At 40.2% G+C, this 20,210-nt stretch overlaps 1 protein-coding gene across 3 annotated transcripts in view; it reads left to right on the top strand.

The window, feature by feature from the left end:
* GABRA3 (gamma-aminobutyric acid type A receptor subunit alpha3) overlaps window positions 1-20,210 on the top strand; it is a 231,952-nt gene that overhangs the window by 81,836 nt on the left and 129,906 nt on the right. For all 3 annotated transcript variants that reach the window (XM_036305993.1, XM_036305992.1, XM_036305994.1), the window contains 2 exons: window positions 7,301-7,422; window positions 16,352-16,419. In XM_036305993.1, coding sequence (XP_036161886.1) covers window positions 7,301-7,422; window positions 16,352-16,419 — 190 coding nt within the window. The remainder of the gene's footprint in view (window positions 1-7,300; window positions 7,423-16,351; window positions 16,420-20,210) is intronic.

Raw genomic sequence — 20,210 nt, forward strand, 5'->3', positions numbered from 1 at the left:
GAAATAAAACATAAATATGCATAAAATAAATGTAAATTTAAACAAAATTCTTTCTTTGACTTCAGAGATACCACAATGCTCTGGTTCTTAGATTAGTAGTCCAAGTGGAAGAAAACATATTCCCTTTTTTATAAGGAAATATGTACTATATTTGCATGTCTAGTTAACCTGATGTTATTGAACACAGCTGGAAAGAGATCCACCCAGTTGCTCTCAGGAGCCAGTGCCAGCCAGGTCCAATAATTAAATATTATTGAGGACCTGAAAGAACTTTAGTTTATGTGGGTTATATCTATAAACATTTATAGCATTAGAAATTAGAAAAGAGAAATTATTTTTATTATTATTTTTAAAATAATTCCTTATTGTTGAAAGTATTATATATGTCCCCTTTTTACCCCCCATTGACCCCCCCCCCAGTCCGCCCCCACCTTCTCGGCCCCAGGCTTTCAGCACCCTATTGTCTGTGCCTAGGACAAGGTTTTTAAGCAAATGATTCATTGAGACGGTGCTCTCAAAGAAAGTTATATGGAAGTAAGAGAAGCAAGTTGGAAAGAGGAAGAAGTAAAGCAAAGGCATGATTTCACTTAAAGTATAGCTTCCATTTGACCCCATAGGGCGCTATAGAACATGAATGGCACTAAAGAATTGGCCCACCTTGAGGCAGTGGCCCACCTTGAGGCAGTGGGCTTTTGTAGCCTCACCTCAATCATTAATTGCCTGAGGACTGAATAGAGGAAGAGATAACCTCCTAGGCTCCCTTCAGCAGATGGTAATACTTTAAAGTTGTTGTGGATGGTTTCTCTGGCCTGGTGAAAGAGATCTAGATATACCACCAATACTACACCTGGATTTCTTTATACTTTTATGGCTATGCTTTCTGTAATATTTGCTACAATATTGCACAGCTATATCAAAGCTTTTGTGATATAAAGATCTTTTGTAATCTGGTAATCTTCTCTTCCATTGTTCATTGCACAGGTGATGGTGGTGTGTTTTTTGTTGTTTGTTTGTTTTTGTTTTAAATCAGGTGCTCTTTTTTACTATATAGACTCTAAGTGACTTAATTCATCCCCATGACATTGTTACTATATATATATATATATATATATATATATATATATATACACACTAGAGGCCCAGTGCACAAAAATTTGTGCACTGGGGGGAGTCCCTCAGTCTGGCCTGTGCCCTCTCGCAGTCTGGGACCCCTTGGGGGATGACCACCTGCTGGCTTAGGCCCGCTCCCTGGTGGGATCAGGCCTAAGCTGGCAGTCAGACATCCGTCTGGCAGCCCAGGAGCCCTCGGGGGATGTCCACTTGCCAGTGGCGAGCAGACCTAAGCTGCAGTCAGACATCCTTAGTGCTGCTGAGGAGGCAGAAGAGGCTCCCACCACCACCGTTGTACTGGCAGCCGTCAGCCTGGCTTGTGGCTGAGCAGAGCTCCCCCTGTGGGAGCGCACTGACCACCAGGGGGCAGCTCCTGCATTGAGCGTCTGCCCCCGGTGGTCAGTGTGTGTCATAGTGACCAGTCATTCCCATTCGCTCTGCTGTTAGGGTCAATTTGCATATTACCGTTTTATTATATAAGAGTGGCTGGCCAGCCTGGGTGAGGGGCTGATGGCTGTTTGCAGACTGGCCACAGTCCCTTCAGGGTGGGGGTCCCCCCTGGGGTGCCTGGCCAGCCTGGGTGAGGGGCTAATGGCTGTTTGCAGGCTGGCCTAGCCCCTCAGCAGGGACCCTCACCCCATGAGGGTGTAGCCAGCCTGGGTGAGTGACTGATGGCTGTTTGCAGGCTGGCCACAGCCCCTTCAGGGTGGGATTCCCGCTGGGGTGCCTGGCCAGCCTGGGTGAGGGACTGATGGCTGTTTGCAGGCTGGCCACTCCCCTTCAGGGTGGGGGTTCCCCCTGGGGTGCCTGGGTGAGGGGCTGATGGCTTTTTGCAGGCTAGCCACAGTCCCTTCAGGGTAGGGGTCCCCCCTGGGGTGCCTGGACAGCCTGGGTGAGGGGCTAATGGCTGTTTGAAGGCTGGCCACAGCGTCTTCAGGGTGGGGGGTCCTGCTGGGGTGCCTGGCCAGTCTGGGTGAGGCACTGAGGGCCATTTAAAGGCTGGCTAACCCCCCCCCCCCAAGCAGGGACCCTCACCCCATGAGGGTGTGTCCAGCCTGGGTGAGGGGCTAATGGCTGTTTGCAGGCTGGTCACAACCCCCGGCCACCCAAGCTCCCAGTGGAGGCTGGCTGGAAGCAGGTACCTGGGATTTTTCTTCTATAATTGAGACTTTGTTGCCATGAGTGGAGGCCACAGCTGGCTCAGAGCAGGAGGGAAGCTTGGCTTCCTCCATCGCCTGGGCAGCCAAACTTCCTGCTTGCTCCAGCTCTGTGGCTGCTGCCACTATTTTGGTTGGGTTAATTTGCATATCGTCGCTCTGATTGGCTGGTGGGCATGGCTTAGGGCATAGCAAAGATACAATTAGCATCTTTGTATTTTATTAGTGTAGATATACTGATGACTCTTATCTCAGTCACTGTTCCTAACTTCTCTTGACTGTCAGACCTCTAATTCTAACTATATATTAGACATGTCCACTTGGCTATTTCATAAACTGTTTAAAGTGAGTATGTCTAAAATAGTAGCATTATCTCCATCTCTCTCCTTCAACTCTAAAAACTAAGAACAAGCAAACACAACATGCATCCTGTTGCTCAAGCCAGAAACTTGGAATCATTTTGGCCAATTTTCTACCCTTCACTCTTCATATTAAATCAATCACCAAGAGCTGTCATTTTTACCTCCCACATCCATTGGATTCATCTACTTTTTTCCAACTTTCCTGCTACCACTCTAATTTAATATAATGTTTTCTTCTACTTGGACTACTATAAGAGTCTCTAATTGGTTTTACTTCCTAAAGTCTTGCTCCCATCCAGAGTAACTGTCACTCTGTAGCTAGTGTTTCTTCTACAGTGCATGTTAAGTCATATCTTTTCTGTTTAGAGTAATTTAATGGATTTTTATTGTCCATAGATTAAAATCTAAACTTCTTAACATGATTTTATAAGGCCCATTAAGTCCTAGGCTCTACCCATCTTGTTAGACTTATTTCTTAGTCCTCCTATCACCAAATTCTGTGTTATTCAGCTATATTGAACTATTTTTGACTTTTTTATAAAACTTCTTTTGATTCAAAATCCCATTTCATTCAAGGAATATCATTACTAGAAATGATCCCCTTTGCCTTGAAATAGTTCAGTATTACACAGTGTATTTTATTCTTTGATAGTGGCTTTTTTGTTCTTGTTTTACATTTGGCTACTGTCCCATATTCTTGGAAGCATTACGATTTCTTCTAATTATTTTTGCAGGGTTGATTACCTTAATGTACTCTGAGTCTTTCCATCTCTGGGCAGAGGGCTATAGAATTGAATTAATATGTCTTTAGATACTTGGCCCATGTGAGGTTCTTTTTGTTCTTTACCTCACTCTGGAAAAAAAAAAACAGATTAATTCTGCTTTATTAACTTTTCATGTATCTGATTTCATTGTGCAATGATAGATATTCTAAATAAGGAAGAATTTCCAAATACAAAACCTTATCTCTTCAAGTATTTTTATTAAAAAATTTTTAATATCCACATTATTGCAGGTGTCCTCTCTTTTCCCACCTTTTGCCCACTCTAACCATCCCCAGCTCTGCCTCCCTTGGCCTTCACCAAACTACTGTTCTTGTCCATAGGGTATGCATATATGTTCTTTAGCTAGTCCCTTCATCTTCTTTATCCACTCACCCCCACTCCCATCCCCTTGGACACCAGCCAGTTTGTTCCATGTGTCCATGCTTCCAGTTCCATTGTATTCATCAGTTTATTTTGTTAATTAGATTCCACATATTAGTGAGATCATATGGTATTTGTCTTTCTCTGACTGGCTTATTCGGCTTAGCATAGTACTCTTGAGGTCCATCCATATTGCCACAAAGGATAAGAATTGTTTTGTTTTGTTTTGTTTTGTTTTGTTTTTTCAGCCGGGTAGTATTCCATTGTGTTACTGTACACATTTTTATCCACTCATCTTCCAATGGGTACTTAGGCTGTTTCCAGATGGTGGCTATTGTAAGTAATGCTGTTATAAACATAGGGATGCAGATATTCTTTCTGATTGGTGTTTCAGGATTCTTAGGATATATTCCCAGAAGTAGGATTGCTGCGTCAAAAGGCAGTTCCCTTTTTTAGTTATTTTAGGAAACTCCATACTATTTTCCGCATTGGCTGTACCAAACGGCATTCCAGCCAACAGTGCAAAAGGGTTCCCTTTTCTTCACATCCTCGCCAGCGCTTGTTGTTTGTTGATTTATTGATGGTAGCCATTCTGGCAGGTATGAGGTGATACATCAATGTTGTTTTAATTTGCATCTCGCTGATGATTAGTGACCTTAAGCATTTTTCATGTCTATTGGTCATCTGTAGGTTCTCTTTGGAGACTTTATTTTTATTTATAGTTTTCACATTGCATTATGTTAATTTAAAGCAAATATTTAAATAATTCTTACTATGTACCTAGCATGAGTCTAAGTCCTTTACATATGTTGACTTATTTTTTATAACAGATCTACTAGTTATTTGTGGCTGTTATACCTGTTTTAGAGATGAAATATGGAAGCATGGAGAAGTCAAGTAACTTGCCAAAGCTCACCCAGCTAGACAGTCACAGAGCCAGGACTGAACCCCAGACAACCTGGGTCTTAGAGTCCTTGTTACCAACTGCAACAATATATTGCTTTTCATGCATTTCGTCACTTTTATTTAAGAACTAGGCACATACCCATTTCTTTTATGTACATGAACATTTAGGTTCATATATGAATCCCTCAATCTCTGAATACTTAATATCCCAGCCACAGACTGACTGGATGGCACTTGCTAAAATGGGGCAGGTCCAATTTTCTTATAAGACCTGAAGGAATAAGAAATACATTTCCCTTTTGAAGTAGAAATGTAGCATTTGTGACACAGGCCATGGATGGACATTTGAAGCCAGGATGAAGAATACTTGGTAGGTGGTGCTATGACTTCCTGTTGCATCACGTCACAAGGCAAAGTCGTCTCAGTATTACTGATGCTAAATAGGATCTCTTGGTTAAGGTGATGAATATCAGTACTCTCCATTGTAAGAATACCAGCCACCAGGATTGATTTAGATATTTGAGCTGGTGGCTATGGGAGTGGGGCAGAGAGATAAGAGATAATCAGAAAGAGTTTTGCACAAAATCAATTGAACTCCAACAGACTTTTATGTAATGTGGATTCAGAATATTGGTTGATTCAGCCAGCTATGGGCTATCACCTGGAAGGGTGTCTGTATATATCTCTTTAGCATATTGATCTCAGTTAGTTCTTCACTACAGTTCCCTTCTCCCCCCTACTTCCCAATGAATCTGTATCACTTTTAGCACTCTGTCCACTAAACCAGTCAATCTTTCTACTCTTCACTGGGTTTCAATGCCTCTCTGACCAAAGCTTTCTTTATGGCTTTTGGTTGATGGTGTGCCAATATTTTGTTACTATTTAAACTTAAATAATGCATTCAAGTACATAAGCTATTATTTTTAACAAAGAAAAAAACAAATTGTGAATACTTCTAGATATTAAGCATTAAGCTTGGCAATTTTAATAAGTACTTAATATATGAATAATAAGACAACATACCTATGAAGTCATTTTAATTTTAAAGATGAAAAACTTACTAGAGGTGCTACATGACTTGCTTAAGGTCACACAACTGATAAATTCAAATGCATGTCTCCAGATTCTTTAAGCTTAGTTCTATTTTTCCCTCCATGAGTATCTATGTTATAATTTGATTATCTCAGAAACCCTGTAAGCAGGGAAAGATTACTTACCTTGTTTTACCTTTTTTCCTTACTCTATCGTAATATGTAGAACAGTAATAGGTACATAGTTGATGCTTAATAAAGATGCATTGAATGATCAATTGAATTTAATTAAGTTTATGAATTAAGGGGGAAAATTGGGGGTTCAAAATGAATTTTCTGGGATTATTAGCTAGAGGGTGACAGTTTAGAGTAAAACTTTTCAATTCAGATGTTTCTACTATTCTGTAGATCTTTCTCAGTGTCTTTTTCAGAACAAGAACCTTTCTCACTGCTAGGGATAAATATTGGTGGGGATACTATTGAGTGTTTTGTAAGACTCCTCAAATGTTATTCTATGTCTTTTATAGCCCTGATTAACTGGATGCTAGGAATAGTTATTATCTACTAGTATCTATTAATTGCAACCTTTGGATCCAAAGTAAGAATGGGGAAAGCAGACCTAAGGAGATACAGCACTGTAACTTACTTAACTGGTCTATTCAAAATAAATCACAAGAATTTCTGACTTTTGGTTTATTACTTAATTTCACATCATGCTTCTTGTCAACTGCCATTTCTTCTACAATTTTCTGGTTTCCCTGAACTATTTAGGACCTTTATTTCTAGTCCTATCAAACCACAATAAGCTCCTCAGGAGGGCCTGATTAGGTGGTTAATATAGTGACTAGTGCTTTGAAAGGCTTACGAAAGACATCCAAGATGGAGAAGTAGGAGGTAGCTAAGCATTACTAGAAAACCAGAGAACTTAGATTACAGTCCTATCTCTGCCTCTCACCAGCAGTATGCCTGTGGGCAAATTTGGTGTCCTCTCTGAGTTTATTTCCTTATGTATAAAATGAGAGATTTTAGGGAATCTCTTAAGAGTTCTGATAACTTTAACATTTAACGGGTTACTATTGCTTTGTTGCCCTATCTCCATAGGCGGGATGTAAAAAGACTAGATGCAATTCAAAGGTTTGTCTGGCTCTGTTGTTCTGTGTACTGTGTTTCTCTAGACTAGAAAAAGGAGAGTTCTTAGTTTAAAAGTTTTCCTTGTTTTATTTTGAGTTCCTTTCATTTTATGCGACAAAATTTGCTGAATCAACTTTATGCCAGGTACTATTTCTAGGGACATTCTGTCCAGGATTTCTCCTTGTGTTTCTCTACTGCGAGTTGGGGCTGGATCATTTGTTTGGTAAAGCTCATGCCAGTGCTGGAATAAGAGTACAAGTATAGTGACCACTGTCTGCCCCCTGCATAGGTAATCATTGTGACAAATAGGAAGTGCTTATTGGTTTGGTTAAAATACAAGGCTATTTAATTAACCCAGTCTATTGATTGAAATCTTCTTGAATTAAAGTGTTTAGACATATAATTGTTTTCTATTAAGAACTATTCTTTTTCGTTTGTTTTTCCTTCTACTGCCCCAGACTCTCTCCCAAACATGCCCCAGATATTCCCGATGACAGCACTGAAAACATCACTATCTTCACCAGAATCTTGGATCGTCTTCTGGATGGCTATGACAATCGGCTGCGACCTGGTCTTGGAGGTCAGTTACTACTTTAAGATCTTCTGCTTGGCTGTGTTCATCAGAAAAGGTGCTTTTTAAACACACACACACACACATATATAATTGATTTCAGAGACGAAGGGAGAAGGAGAGATAGAAACATCAATGATGAGAGAGAATCATTGATTGGCTGCCTCTTGCACACCCCACACTGGAGATCGAGCCCACAATCTGGGCATATGCCCTGACTGGGAATCGAACCGTGACCTCCTGGTTCATAGGCAATGCTCTGAACCATGTCGGCCATGGTAGATGATTTTTTTTAAATCAGAGTTTTGGCTGTTTGTGGCTGTGTCCCGCTATGCAGCTCTGCCTTTGTGGCAGAACTGCAAGAGAAAAGAAGAAAAAAAGGGTTCCTTCGCCAAGTTTTGAATCCCCTCCATAAATCACCTGTTTGTTTTACTTTTCAGTCCTTGAGTGGGTGCTTTTATATTTTGTTCCAAGATTTTATTTAGAATCTGTGGGAGAGAAAGACTGCATGGCACTTAATCCACCATGCCCAGAAGCCACTTTAGTTTTGTTTTAATTTTAGTTCTTCACCATCTTTTTCTTACAGTCTATTTTGTGTGTGTGTGTGTGTGTGTGTGTGTGTGTGTGTGTGTGTGTGTGTTTTTCTTCTACTCTGAGCCCTATTCCAAAGTGGATTTACAATAGTATTTTGAAGTATTTTCTCTCTTGTGATATTGCTAATACACTCTAGGTCCAACAAGTTTACTTGGCTCAATTCCTAATCCCAAAACTGTTTCTTTGTATATCATGTTATCCCCACCCACCCCCCAACCCAAGCTTGTAGCCTCAAACAGAGCCCTAAGCATCAGTTCAGCTTAACTTTTTCTATCTTCTTTAAAAGAAGAGCCCCAGCTCCGACCAGTAAACACTCGGCCTGTTTCCAGCCTTCTCTTTTTTACAGAGTAATATTTTAGTCTCTTTTATTGCAGTTACTTTCAGACTCATAACTCTGGCTTCATCCTTACACCTTTGTTTTGTTTCTAATCCCATGATATTTTGATCTTTTATTTGAAACAACTATATCGTTTTGTCATATATTTCATGCTTTATCTCATTATTGTGTGTTTGGATCAGAGTGGTTATACTGAGATATGAAGTTACTTGTGCCATCTTATCTGGACGTCCCAAACACTTCTTAAGGATGGTAATGTATATGACTCTGGTAGCATCTTTTAATATATTTTGGCCTTGGAAACCATAGTATTTTTTAAATATTTGAATAATAACAAAAGCAACTACCATTTTTAAATTAAATGTTATTGGGGTGACATTAGTCAACATGAACATATAGGTTTCATATGTGATTACTGTTACAATATCTGTATATAGCACCATGTGCCCACCACCAAAAGTCAAATCTTCTCCTGTCACCTTATATTAGGACCCCTTTCTCCCCCCAACCCCCTCCCTCTGGCAACCACCACACTGCTGTTTGTGTTCATAAGTTTCAGTTTTATATCCCACATATGAGGGAAATCATATAGTTTTTAGCTTTTTCTGTTTGACTTATAACTACCATTCTTATAGATAAGGAAACTAAGGTATAATTAACTTGAAGTAGGACCAGTAGTCCATGTTCCTATACCAATGGTTTTGCCATTTATTAATTTTATGTTTAAGCTAAAATTCAGTAGGGAATTTTAAAACTGGGAAAATACCAAAGCATCCTTGTAACATTTTGGGAAATTCCAGCTGTTTTAAAAATTCTGTTATTTCTCCCCTGGCTTTCAGCTTTTCCTGAGAGTAGAGAAGACATTGTGTTTTCTTGGTCATTATTTGGGCACTGCATCAACTTCTTTCTCTAATTTTGTTACAATGTTGCCCCATGGAAACCCTCTTAGCTCTCAGGAATGGACTCTATTGCAGCAAAGAGGTATGAATCTCTGTAGAGGCTGCTCTCAAATGTTTTCATTTCTTCTACAGCTGATACTGACATTTCTTTCCATGTGGGTGGATAGTTCCATATACTTACCTTTTTCCCCTGGGACTACAAATCCAAATATTGCCATTGGTCCCTATCACAAGAAAGGGAAGTCACTAGAAAATTCTGAGGGCAAAGATATTCTAGGAAGGTGCTGCTGTAGACTATAGTAACACCACTGGGCGCATTGAGCACAACATCCTTTCTAGAGAAAACTGAAAAATACCATTTGAATATTTTATTTCCATGGAGAAAAACCTGGATATTATTATTTTTCCTATCTTCTTCTTTACTGCTTATTTCTTGTTTGTTTGTTTTTTCTATGGTGCCTATCTTTTTGTTTCTAATTTAGTGCTTCTGACTTACTCTGGGTTTAGAAACCAGGAAACCAAAGATTTATATACTAGTTTTAAATGAACTTTAGATATATCTGTGCTGAAACCCTTCATATTCTTGATAAGGAACCTGTGGCTCAGGGAGGTAAAAGTGCCATTCAGGATAATAGAGTTTGTCAGTAGCACTGCTCAGGTTTGTACCAAGAACTGAAATGAGATTCAGTGCTTTTTGCATTGTATTCTGGGTAAGTATTGGGTTAGGCAACAAATAATAGGTGCAGGGGAAAGGTTGCAGGAGAGGAATATCCAGAATGAGTGAAAGACAAATGCAACCATTTGAATTGAAACTTGAGATATGTTTTGGTGCTTTACAATTTAAGTATTAAATGCCCGATTTAAAGGAAGATGAAATGCAGAGGGTGATGGTACAGGAATCAGTGTTTGTGTGGAATCGGTGAAAGGAGTTGAGTGATCTGAGTGCTGTCTAATGCCAGCAACTGTTATCTAGCTTGGGACTGAAAGGCATATTTTAGGGTCTCTTTAAGACTGAAGTTCCTGAGAATTTTGGGAAACAGGCAGTTAATTTTGTTCTGTACTACCTGTGGGAGGGTCAGGTTCTAGCAATAGTGGAATGAACGAGAACCCACAGTGATTACGTAGGTGGTAATTGTGGTCTCTCTTAAATCTTGTAGTATTTTTTACTGGTGTTTATAAACATGCATTGCGTATAGCTAGCTATTGAAAATTTGCTGTACATTTTAGGTACCAGACACTAGATGGAGCAGCATAAACGCAGTGCTAGATTTCTAAGAGACCAAATATGAAAGTTGTGAGTTCTGTCAGAACAGCCTGCAAAACGATGTGTGAGTCAGTTGCAAAGTTTAAATTATAGCTCAGGACCTCTGACACAGTCTTATAATTTCTGCTCCCTTAGGCCACCTGTTTCTGATTACTCCAGAGATTTAACCTGTAATTCATGCTATTGGGAGATGGGTCACTGATTACTTACCCCCCAAGGATAGTCAAAGACAAATGGAAAGATCATTAGCATGAGAACAGAGAAATCCAGCTCTCCAATCCTTGAGGGCCTGTCAGGGTCACTGTAGCCCACTCCCTAAATCCATGTAGCTAGCTGACCCAGACAGCTAGTCACATGGCACTAGGTTTTCAGCAGTTTGGTCTCCCTTCAAGATGAAAAGTGTGCACTACAATAAACACTTATTCTCCAAAATTTCCAGTGATCTAAAAGAAAACAAAAATGTCAAAGTTTTATTTATTTATTTTGTTTAGCTAATGTTCCAATCCTCAAAGCCTCACTATTCTTAAGAAAACTGTCTTTGGGAAGGACTGAAGAGTACATCTGTGCTTAAAATGATTTAAAGGGGTATAGTTAGCTTTTGTTCATATAATTCATTTTAGGACCTTGTCTTTAGTGGAATTGTAACAAACTTTTTCTACAAAACATATTTCAGGAATGACAGTAAAACTTCAGACCTGAGCCAGAGGAAAGTGAATGGGGGATAGTGAGGGTCCTTAAAACCATGTCAAAAGAGGGGAAACACAGTTAATGGAAATAAGGATATTTAGTCTGAAAAGGAACAAGAAGAACAGACTAAGGGATACTGTGATCACTTTCTTTTGATTTCTGAACATTTTTAAATCTCAAAAGAACAAGAAGCAGACCTTGTTGTGTGGTGGAGCAGTGTTTATAAATATGCTGTGGTGGAGCACTATAATTGGGCCAACTACTCTGGTTTCTGATCAAAAGAGAAAATTCACAGTTTCTTGGGGGATCTATTTGAAGTTAAACTAGAAAATCCAATTTGTTATGAACAATATATTTAATATAAACATAGTGATCACTTATTGGCTTATCTTTATTCTTTTAAAAAACAATTAGAAATGGCATAGAGACTGGTTGATGAGTTTCCCATTGATGGAAGACCCAATGCCACAGTAAATTTACCAAAGAAAAGAAAATTCTATTTACCGTTTGTTTCAGAGGATAACATTGGAAGGAAATTGGGTACCCAAAGCAAATTAAGAAAAAGTCAAGGAGCGTCTGAAAACACTTGTTTAAAAAGCAGGGGAAATTCCTCTTTTTTTTTCTTTATTGATTAAGGTATTATATATGTGGGGAAATTCCTCTTATCTGCCCATTAATTTATGTTTCACATTTGTCTCTCCTGTGGGCAGGAGCTATTGTATAAGTTAGAGCCATTATCAGGTTTAGTCTAATTCACTTAGATTTTCATTTATTTAAGTGAAATGACAAATTCCTAATCATTGCTTCAAAACAGAGGAGCTGTAGTAGTGGGTGGATATTGTCTTCTATGTCTGGGACCCAAGATCTTAAACTTCCAGGTAAGTTCTGTCCACCTGGCTTTATTGTATCACCTCTGGAATAGTATTAAGCAGCAGCAGCAGTTAATGTATACTGAACACTGGATCTGTTCTAACTACTGGCCTAAATAACATCTCTTTATTATTTTTCTTTATTGTTGAAAGTATTACAGATGTCCCCTTTTTAATATCATCTCTTTAAATCCTCTGAACAATTCTGAGGTAAGTGCTATCATTATTCCAGTTTTTTCACATGAAGAAACAGACACAGAGACAAAAGGCAGAACCTGAACTCAAACCCAGTTAGTCATGCTTTTAACCACTGTGCCATACTTCTGCAGGACACTTCCCTGAGTGTTGTTATATACTCTGATCCAAGGCAGCTGGATTTCCTAGTCTGTAAATGGAATGTAGCCATTGGGGCTTGGTGGTCCCTGTGTGGAGTACTGGAGCACTGTCAAGTTTCCCTGTATTTGCTTAGCCTTTGAGTAGAGGGTCAGAGCTCTAAGGATATTAACATAAATTCACAACCCTCCCTCACTTGAGCTGCCAGGACATAAGTAACAATCCCTGCCTCCACATCCCTCTACATGAGAGATTTCTGGCTATTTTGATGAAAAGAGCATTACCTCTCTTTTTCTCTTAGCATCTTCTCTCTTGCTTTCTCTTTCTCTCTCTCACTCTTAGTTCTTCTGGCTATCTCTTGCCCTGTAACTTTCTGTGTAGTTAGTTTTATTTCCTCTTCTCAGTCTCTTTCTTTACCACTGTCCTATTGTTTTACTTCTTCCTGTTCATCCTTTCTTTCCGTTTTTCTTCAATCCTCTTCTAATGACCACTTTCCTATTCCTTTCTTTCCACTTATTTTTTCCCTCTTCCTTTCATTTACACCACTTCTTCTAATTCTCTTTATTTGCCATATTCTTACCAAATGGGATGGAAATGGAGAAGGAATTAAGTGTCCAGTGTACAATACCAAACTTCCCAACTTTCCCTGCAATAAAGTCAGTGAAAGTTCTGTAGCTTGGCTAGGCCCTAATTTGGGAAAGCAGCCTCTCCCCACACTGTTTCTTTCTTAGCAATCAATGGTTGCCTTTTAAATGAACACAAACAATTGAGAGAGGAGGAGGAGCATCAGATTTGCACAAAACCTCCCATCTTCCTTAGGCAGCAAAGAAAGCATGCCACTTGTTACCATCTGGTACCTTTAGTCAGATGCTTTTTGCTTGGTGCTACAGTCAGAGAGTTCCTAGTAGAGCTCCTCTGTTCTGAGTGAAAATTCAGAATTTGACTGGTCCGAAACCCTTGTTGTACAAGAGAGCAGAAAAAGGAAACATTCTTGGTAAGGCGCTTAGCAAGCCAGGCTTCAAAGATCTAGAATGCAAGCCTTCCAATTCCAGTCCAAGACTCTTATATTTTAGCTACTTCCCTTTCTACCTCCAGTGACTCTACTGTCCCATTGAAACTAGAGCAGTCTCCTGCCACTTGATTTTGCTACCATTCTCTCTCTCCTTTTTTTTTTTTTCCTGTAGTCTGGGCCCCCTATTTTTAGGCTGCATAACTATCTTGCAATTTTGCAATTACTAATATATTGGCTTAGAAAGTTATTGTATGTCTAACTATGTCCTGCCTGGCATATTGGATTCAAATATAATTGTTTGAATTATATTTGAATCTCCCATTAATTAATTAATTTTGTTTTCTGTACTAAGAGAAAGAGCAATGCTTCTCCAGCCAATGAACCTGGCATTGTATCTGAAGGTACAGGTCTTTAGGGTGCATGCTCTGGGTTCTGAAGTGTTGTCTCTTCTTCAAGCACAGAAATGGCTTCAAAGGATGTCTGTGCCCTAGATGAGAGGCTATTTAAAGCACAACTCTTGTTTCAGAGATATGTCATTTGCTGATTAAGCTTGGGAGTAAATTGTGTGTTTTGATAAATTGACTATAGTGTTTATTATTATTAAACTAGAGGGCCAGTGCACAACATTCATGCACTGGGGGATGTGGGGGTCCCTCAGCCCGACCTGCACCCTCTCCAATCTGGGAGCCCTCAGGGGAGCCCTCTCCAATCTGGGAGTTTATGTCTGTCTTTGAAATCATATGAGCGAATTGTCTGAGTCCCCAACTCAGTTTGGTTTGTTGCTCACAGAATAATAGAGGCTTTTTTTTTCCTTCGCTTCATTGGTGGAGATTTTCTGGAAGTTTTAGGATATCTTCCCTTTAATTTTTCCTAGACACTCTGATTTTACTTATGTTTCTCACCTTTGCTTTCCCTCCATCCCCCACCACAACAGTAACTTGCTCTAGGCTCACTTTGCTCTAGTGTCTAGGAGATTCGTCTGCCACCAGAACTATGATTCCAAGCATTTCTGGTGCTCCCCATGCTCTGGGCTTCCACTTCCGGTCCTGGGGCTGCCACCAAAACTACTATTCCCAGAATTCCTGGTACTCCCCGCGATCTTGGTTTTCCCTTACTGCTCTGGCTCTGTCCCACTTTGCCAAGCTCTCCCTCTCTGCTCTCCATCTGGCCTACACAGGAGCCAATTCCCCCAAGCTGCTCCACTCTCTGCCTGCTCTCCCACTCTGCTCTCTGCCTGGTGCCTGTGTATGCAAATTAACCCGCCATTTTTGTCAGGTTAATTTGCATACTCATTCCTGATTGACTGGTGAGTGTAGCAGAGGGATGGTCAATTTACATGTTTCTTTTGTATTATATAGGATGATACCCATAATCTCTTCTGAAAATTAAATGTTTGTGGATGCATGCAGTGGCCTTGAGTATACTAGTATGTGAGTAGGCGAACAGTGTATTAAGCCTAAGGGATGGTCTGGAAAGTGGGAAGTCAAGCAAATCTAAGGTACGTGTGGGCCAGAACCCAGGACTGGATGAGTAGAGTGAATATGCTACACATGGAGTAGGTGTGTTCCCTTCTCCATGAGGGAAAAGAAATAGTGCTATAGACTGCATTAGCCAGTCTCATTACATACATACATTGAGTCTTGTGTGGACTCTGTTTGTGTTAGCTGTGTTACTGGTGTGCTCTACTGGGGTCAGCTGTGCTGGGCTGGAGTGGGACTTGTTTGAATTTACTGTAATGATGGGGTGTTTGGTAGGTTGGAATGGGCTTTGTTAGGCTGGACTAAGCAGCCCTATGCTCTGTTTGACGTATGCTGGAATAGATATGCTAGTCTGGGCTGCAAAGGGGTAGACAGGGCTGACACAAGCAAGAAAAGAGAAACTTAATAGTATAATAACTTTACTTTTTTGGGTATCATTTTCCAACTTGGCAAATATGTGATGAATTCATCCATTCAGACCAAATTGTTCAGTCATCATTATCTGAGTAATAGGTTCCTTTTCTATGTACTGAGGATACAGAGATAACAAAACAGGGAAACTGCCCTTCAGGGATTCTTGGATTAGGTAGGAAGGCAGACTAGAAAGTAGACAGTTACAAGAAAGAAAAATAAATGCAAAGAGAGTGTATGAGGTAATGTCAGTCATCTCCAAATATTTGTCACTTAACCCAACAAAAGTTTATTTCTCACCCATGCAAAGTCTATTGTAAATCTAGACTCTTGTTAATTTACCTTTATTATTGAAAGTATTACAGATGTCCACTTCCCCTGCATGATCCCCTTCTCCCCACTGCTACCCCCTCCAAAGCCTTCACCACACTATTGTGTCCATGGGCAACCCTTTAGGGCAGTTGTTCTCCATGTGTTGGCTCATCATTCCAGGCTATATCAATCTTATGGTAGCTCCACATCAACATATGATGTTGACCATATGATGACCACGGCAGGGAGGGGCTTGTATGGGACCATAATTGTTCTACCCAGGGAGGGACACATATTACTTCATCACATAAACAAAACCAGTCCCATGACCCCTCCCTAATTTAAGCAGGCAGTGGAGTGGGAATGCATTCATTTTATGTTCCTGAAAGTGGAAGAGGATATTGGAATATTTGTAACCTACCACAAGTAAGGATATTCCCAGTGTGAATGTCCACCACAGGTGATTCCAGAGATCTCTAAGGACTCTCACTAAGCTTTGGGATTCTGCTGTAATTCTCAATGACACCTAATGGGATGGACTTTGTATCTGTACCTAGCATGTTCTCCATGAAGAAATAGTACAAGTAAGAGGGTTTTTTTTAGGGGTTTCCCTCTGACTGTGCCAAATACCCTTTCTCAGATGTAGCAAGCTGGTTATCATTCCAAGTATTGCACTGGTCCTTCTCAGAGCTAAGGCCACAGGTTTTCATGACACTCTGCTTTTCTATTTTCTTTGGCCCAGATGCAGTGACTGAAGTGAAGACTGATATCTATGTGACCAGTTTTGGCCCTGTGTCAGATACTGACATGGTAAGTGTAGTTCCTGGTAAAGTAAGAGTGAAAGATGATACATCATATCAAATAAAATGTGTTTTTTCCTCTATGGCAGGGCCTTGTAGCTATGTCCTATGCAGAAGTCTTATCTCAGATGAATTCTCTATCCTCACCAACCTACATTTAGCTGAATCCATCTCTTGCCCTGCTCTCCCCACATATTTGCATAAAAAGCGTATACCCTCAACAGGAGTATCCTTCCCTTCTTTATACAACACATCTTTCAAAATCAACCTGGCTTCCTATCCTCAATTAAACTTTCCCTGACTTCTCCCTTCACATTTTGCCATCACCACACAATATTAGTACTGATAAGTCATGTGAAGAGAACATTGTGGTGGACACTCTCAGTTAAGCAGCCAGTGGTGTTATCAAAGAAGCCTGTTCCTTGCAAACAGGCCCAGGGACTTGGCTTGGCCAGGGTGATGCAGAGTGTTTGGAGTAAGAGTCTAAGCCACTTCTGGAAACTTATCCTTCTACTGATGTGAGCAATTAGCTTTGGAGCATATTTAAGGAACAGGGCGGAGCACAGTAGAGCTAGAAAGGGGATGACTCCTGAGTCATTTGCAAGGACTTTCCCTTCTCCTATTGTTCTCCATTGGTGCCAAAGCAAAGAATGCAGAGGAGAGTTGAGACAGGAGACCCCATCCTAATGGACCATCTGATTAATATCTACTAAGTATTAGATATTGATTGAATAATTATTATATCAGGGAACAAAAAAGCTATTATCTGCTCTGTATGCCTGGCAATTATTAGATACTCAGTAAATTTTTGTTGAATGAGTGACTTTGTGTTGAAAATAACAATTTTTAAATCAGAAAAAATATATTTAAAAATATGAAATGTCCATGTTTATTACTTATTTTTCTCTGTATCACTATATTCAGTGAGACTACTACTTAGCAAGGGACAGAGCTTATTTAGACCTGTTGGGTAAATATAAACAGTGTCTAGGGACATAATAGAATTTGCCCTTTACATAATACAGAAACATTGAGTAGGGCAGTAAAAATATGCTTTGTTTTAGAATGATTGATCTGGCACTCTGTACAGGATGGACTATAAGAGGCAAAAGACTGGAGGATGAGAATTGGTTTAGGCATGTTGACTTCACAGGACTCTCCTTTCAGTCACACAGTTCTAGGAATCAGTTGGAAGAGCAGGTTAGTTCTCAGGAGAGGGAGTCATGAGTGGTTGTGAGGGAAGGCAGGGGATGGTAGAGGCCTAAACTTTGTATTTCAGGTGTGGAATAAAGAGAAGGGTGTGCATGGATATAGTAGACTCCCTGTAGACTCCTTAAGGGCAAGTACCAAGTCTTTATAGTTTCTCTGGCTTTTAATAGAGTGCTTGACACACAGGGAGAGCTCACTGAGGGGCATGTTTGACATGGGGGACAGAGGTAATGGATCTTTCATAGGGTCAGCAGGAATGCCTGTATGTCTATCTTGCCCCTTTTTAACCTGTTGACTACTAATTCCCACAGATTCAGATGTAGGTGTGCATTAAAACTGTTGCTAGTTGGTAATTCAACAAGTACTCCTTAAAAGTCCAAATCTGTGTTATGGGGTTCTGGAAATCCCTATATTCAGACAGAGCTCATAGGCCATTGAGGATAACCAGATTCACCAAGAATATGAAGCTCTCTCTTTGTATTGCTGGGTATTAGTTAATAATTAGGATTTTCATAAGAAAGCAACTGAAGCTACTTTTTGAACAAAAAGACTGGAGGCAAAAGACTGGAGGATGAGAATTGGTTTAGGCATGTTGACTTCACAGGACTCTCAGTCACACAGTTCTAGGAATCAGTTGGAGAAGCAGAAGCAGGTTAGTTCTCAGGAGAAGGAGTCATGAGTGGTTGTGAGGGAAGGTTGAACACACACACACACACATACACTCACTCACTCTCATTCATGCACCAACATCCATAAATACACTCAGAAAAATGTATATGCATGTAAGAAAATACACACAGAATGCAAACAACCCACATGTTACCGTAGGCACTCCATAGACACACATGTGCAAATAGATTCCTAAATCTAGGGGTATTACAAACACACAAACAGCCCCTGCCCAAACCAGCTCCTCTCTTTGCTCCTTCCCAACCCAAGCAGGCCAACCCTGAAGGCATTTCAAACAATCCAGACTTTCTATCTCTTTTGAAGTTTCATGTTCCACTTGCTTGTTTGTTTTTCTTCCTTATGATTAAGTAGAAAAATGGCTGTTTCCTAATAGGGAGGGAAGACTTTGGTCAAATAAACTTCAGGTTATTTTTTAGCTGCACTTCAATCCTGTAACAAGGCAGAATAGCTTTCATCACTCTGGCTGGGAAACACATTTCTGGTGCTTTTAAAAACTTCTTCATTGAAAACTTATGCATGTGCTACTTGGTAGACTGGGCAATTGACCCAGGGTCAGGGATGACTTTTGGTGAAGCATCAGGCCTTAGCAGCTAGTGGAAGCATGAACCCAGGCTCCCCTGAGACCACAGATAACATGGAAAAAATAGATGAAAATTTATTATAGTTGGCTGGGTTCTTGACTCACTTGGTCTAGAGTACTTTTTAAGGAAATAGAGACAGACTTTTATTAACAAAGTGATGGAATTACGGTGCCGTTTTAATCATTAAACCAGCACCACCCATAATCCTATTTTTAAAAAAATATATATTTTATTGATCTTTCACAGAGAGGAAGGGAGAGAAACAGAGAGAGTTAGAAACATCGACGAGAGAGAAACATCGATCAGCTGCCTCCTGAACATCCCCCACCGGGGACGTGCCCGCAACCCAGGTACATGCCCCCGACCGGAATCGAACCCGGGACCTCTCAGTCCGCAGGCCGACGCTCTATCCACTGAGCCAAACCAGTTTCGGCCACCCATAATCCTTTATAGCCATTTCACTCCTTGGTCAACCACTGACCTCCAAAGACATAGATCCTGTGTTTGACAGAAAGTTCCATGTCTGTTTTGTTAATATCAGTACCACCAGTGCCTAATTCATTGTTTGGTATTTGGAAGACTTGCAGCAGTTTGTTAAATACAAAAATGAATGAGATGGGAAAAATTAAATTTGAGGAGAAAATTATAACTGTGTTCCTCAATTTGACTAAAAGTTCTTCAAAGGTGGAAAACATGTTAGGTACATTTCTGTATCTCCAGTACCTAGCACAGGAATTGACACAGGTACTCTGTGTTTGCTGAAATTAAATGAAATATTAGTAGCAAGTCCTGCCAATAAAGACAGGAAAGTAACTTTTTTCAGGGGACACTGTTGAATAGCAAGACTAATGAGTTTCTAATTGATGGCTCCAAGCTTTAGGCTTCTCCATCCATGTTTTGGTGGCTTCTCTACCTATGAAAATAAGGAGCTGTGACAATAGGGAATTGGGCAGAGATGAAAGCTGAACAGTTGTAGATTTTTCTAAGGGGAAAGTCGGAGAAAGAAATAAACTTAATGCAGAGCATAAGATATAAGCTGTAAACTGGTTATTATTGGGATCTTATAGGCATCCTATCTAATAAAAGAGAAACATGGTAATTAGCGTATGACCGCTACCCTTCCCATTGGCTAATGAGGGCGATATGCAAATTAACTGCCAGCCAAGATGGCGGCCGGCAGCCAGGCAGCTTAAACTGAACATGAGGCTTGCTTGCTTCGGTGACGGAGGACTGCAACATTCCCGCCGGCCTTGCCGGCCTCTGAGCTTGCAGTTTGAAACATTGTAACAAATATAGAAGCTAAACAAAACCCCAGAAACCA

The sequence above is a fragment of the Myotis myotis genome, unplaced genomic scaffold, assembly GCF_014108235.1.
Source record: "Myotis myotis isolate mMyoMyo1 unplaced genomic scaffold, mMyoMyo1.p scaffold_m19_p_4, whole genome shotgun sequence".
Lineage (NCBI taxonomy): Eukaryota > Metazoa > Chordata > Mammalia > Chiroptera > Vespertilionidae > Myotis > Myotis myotis.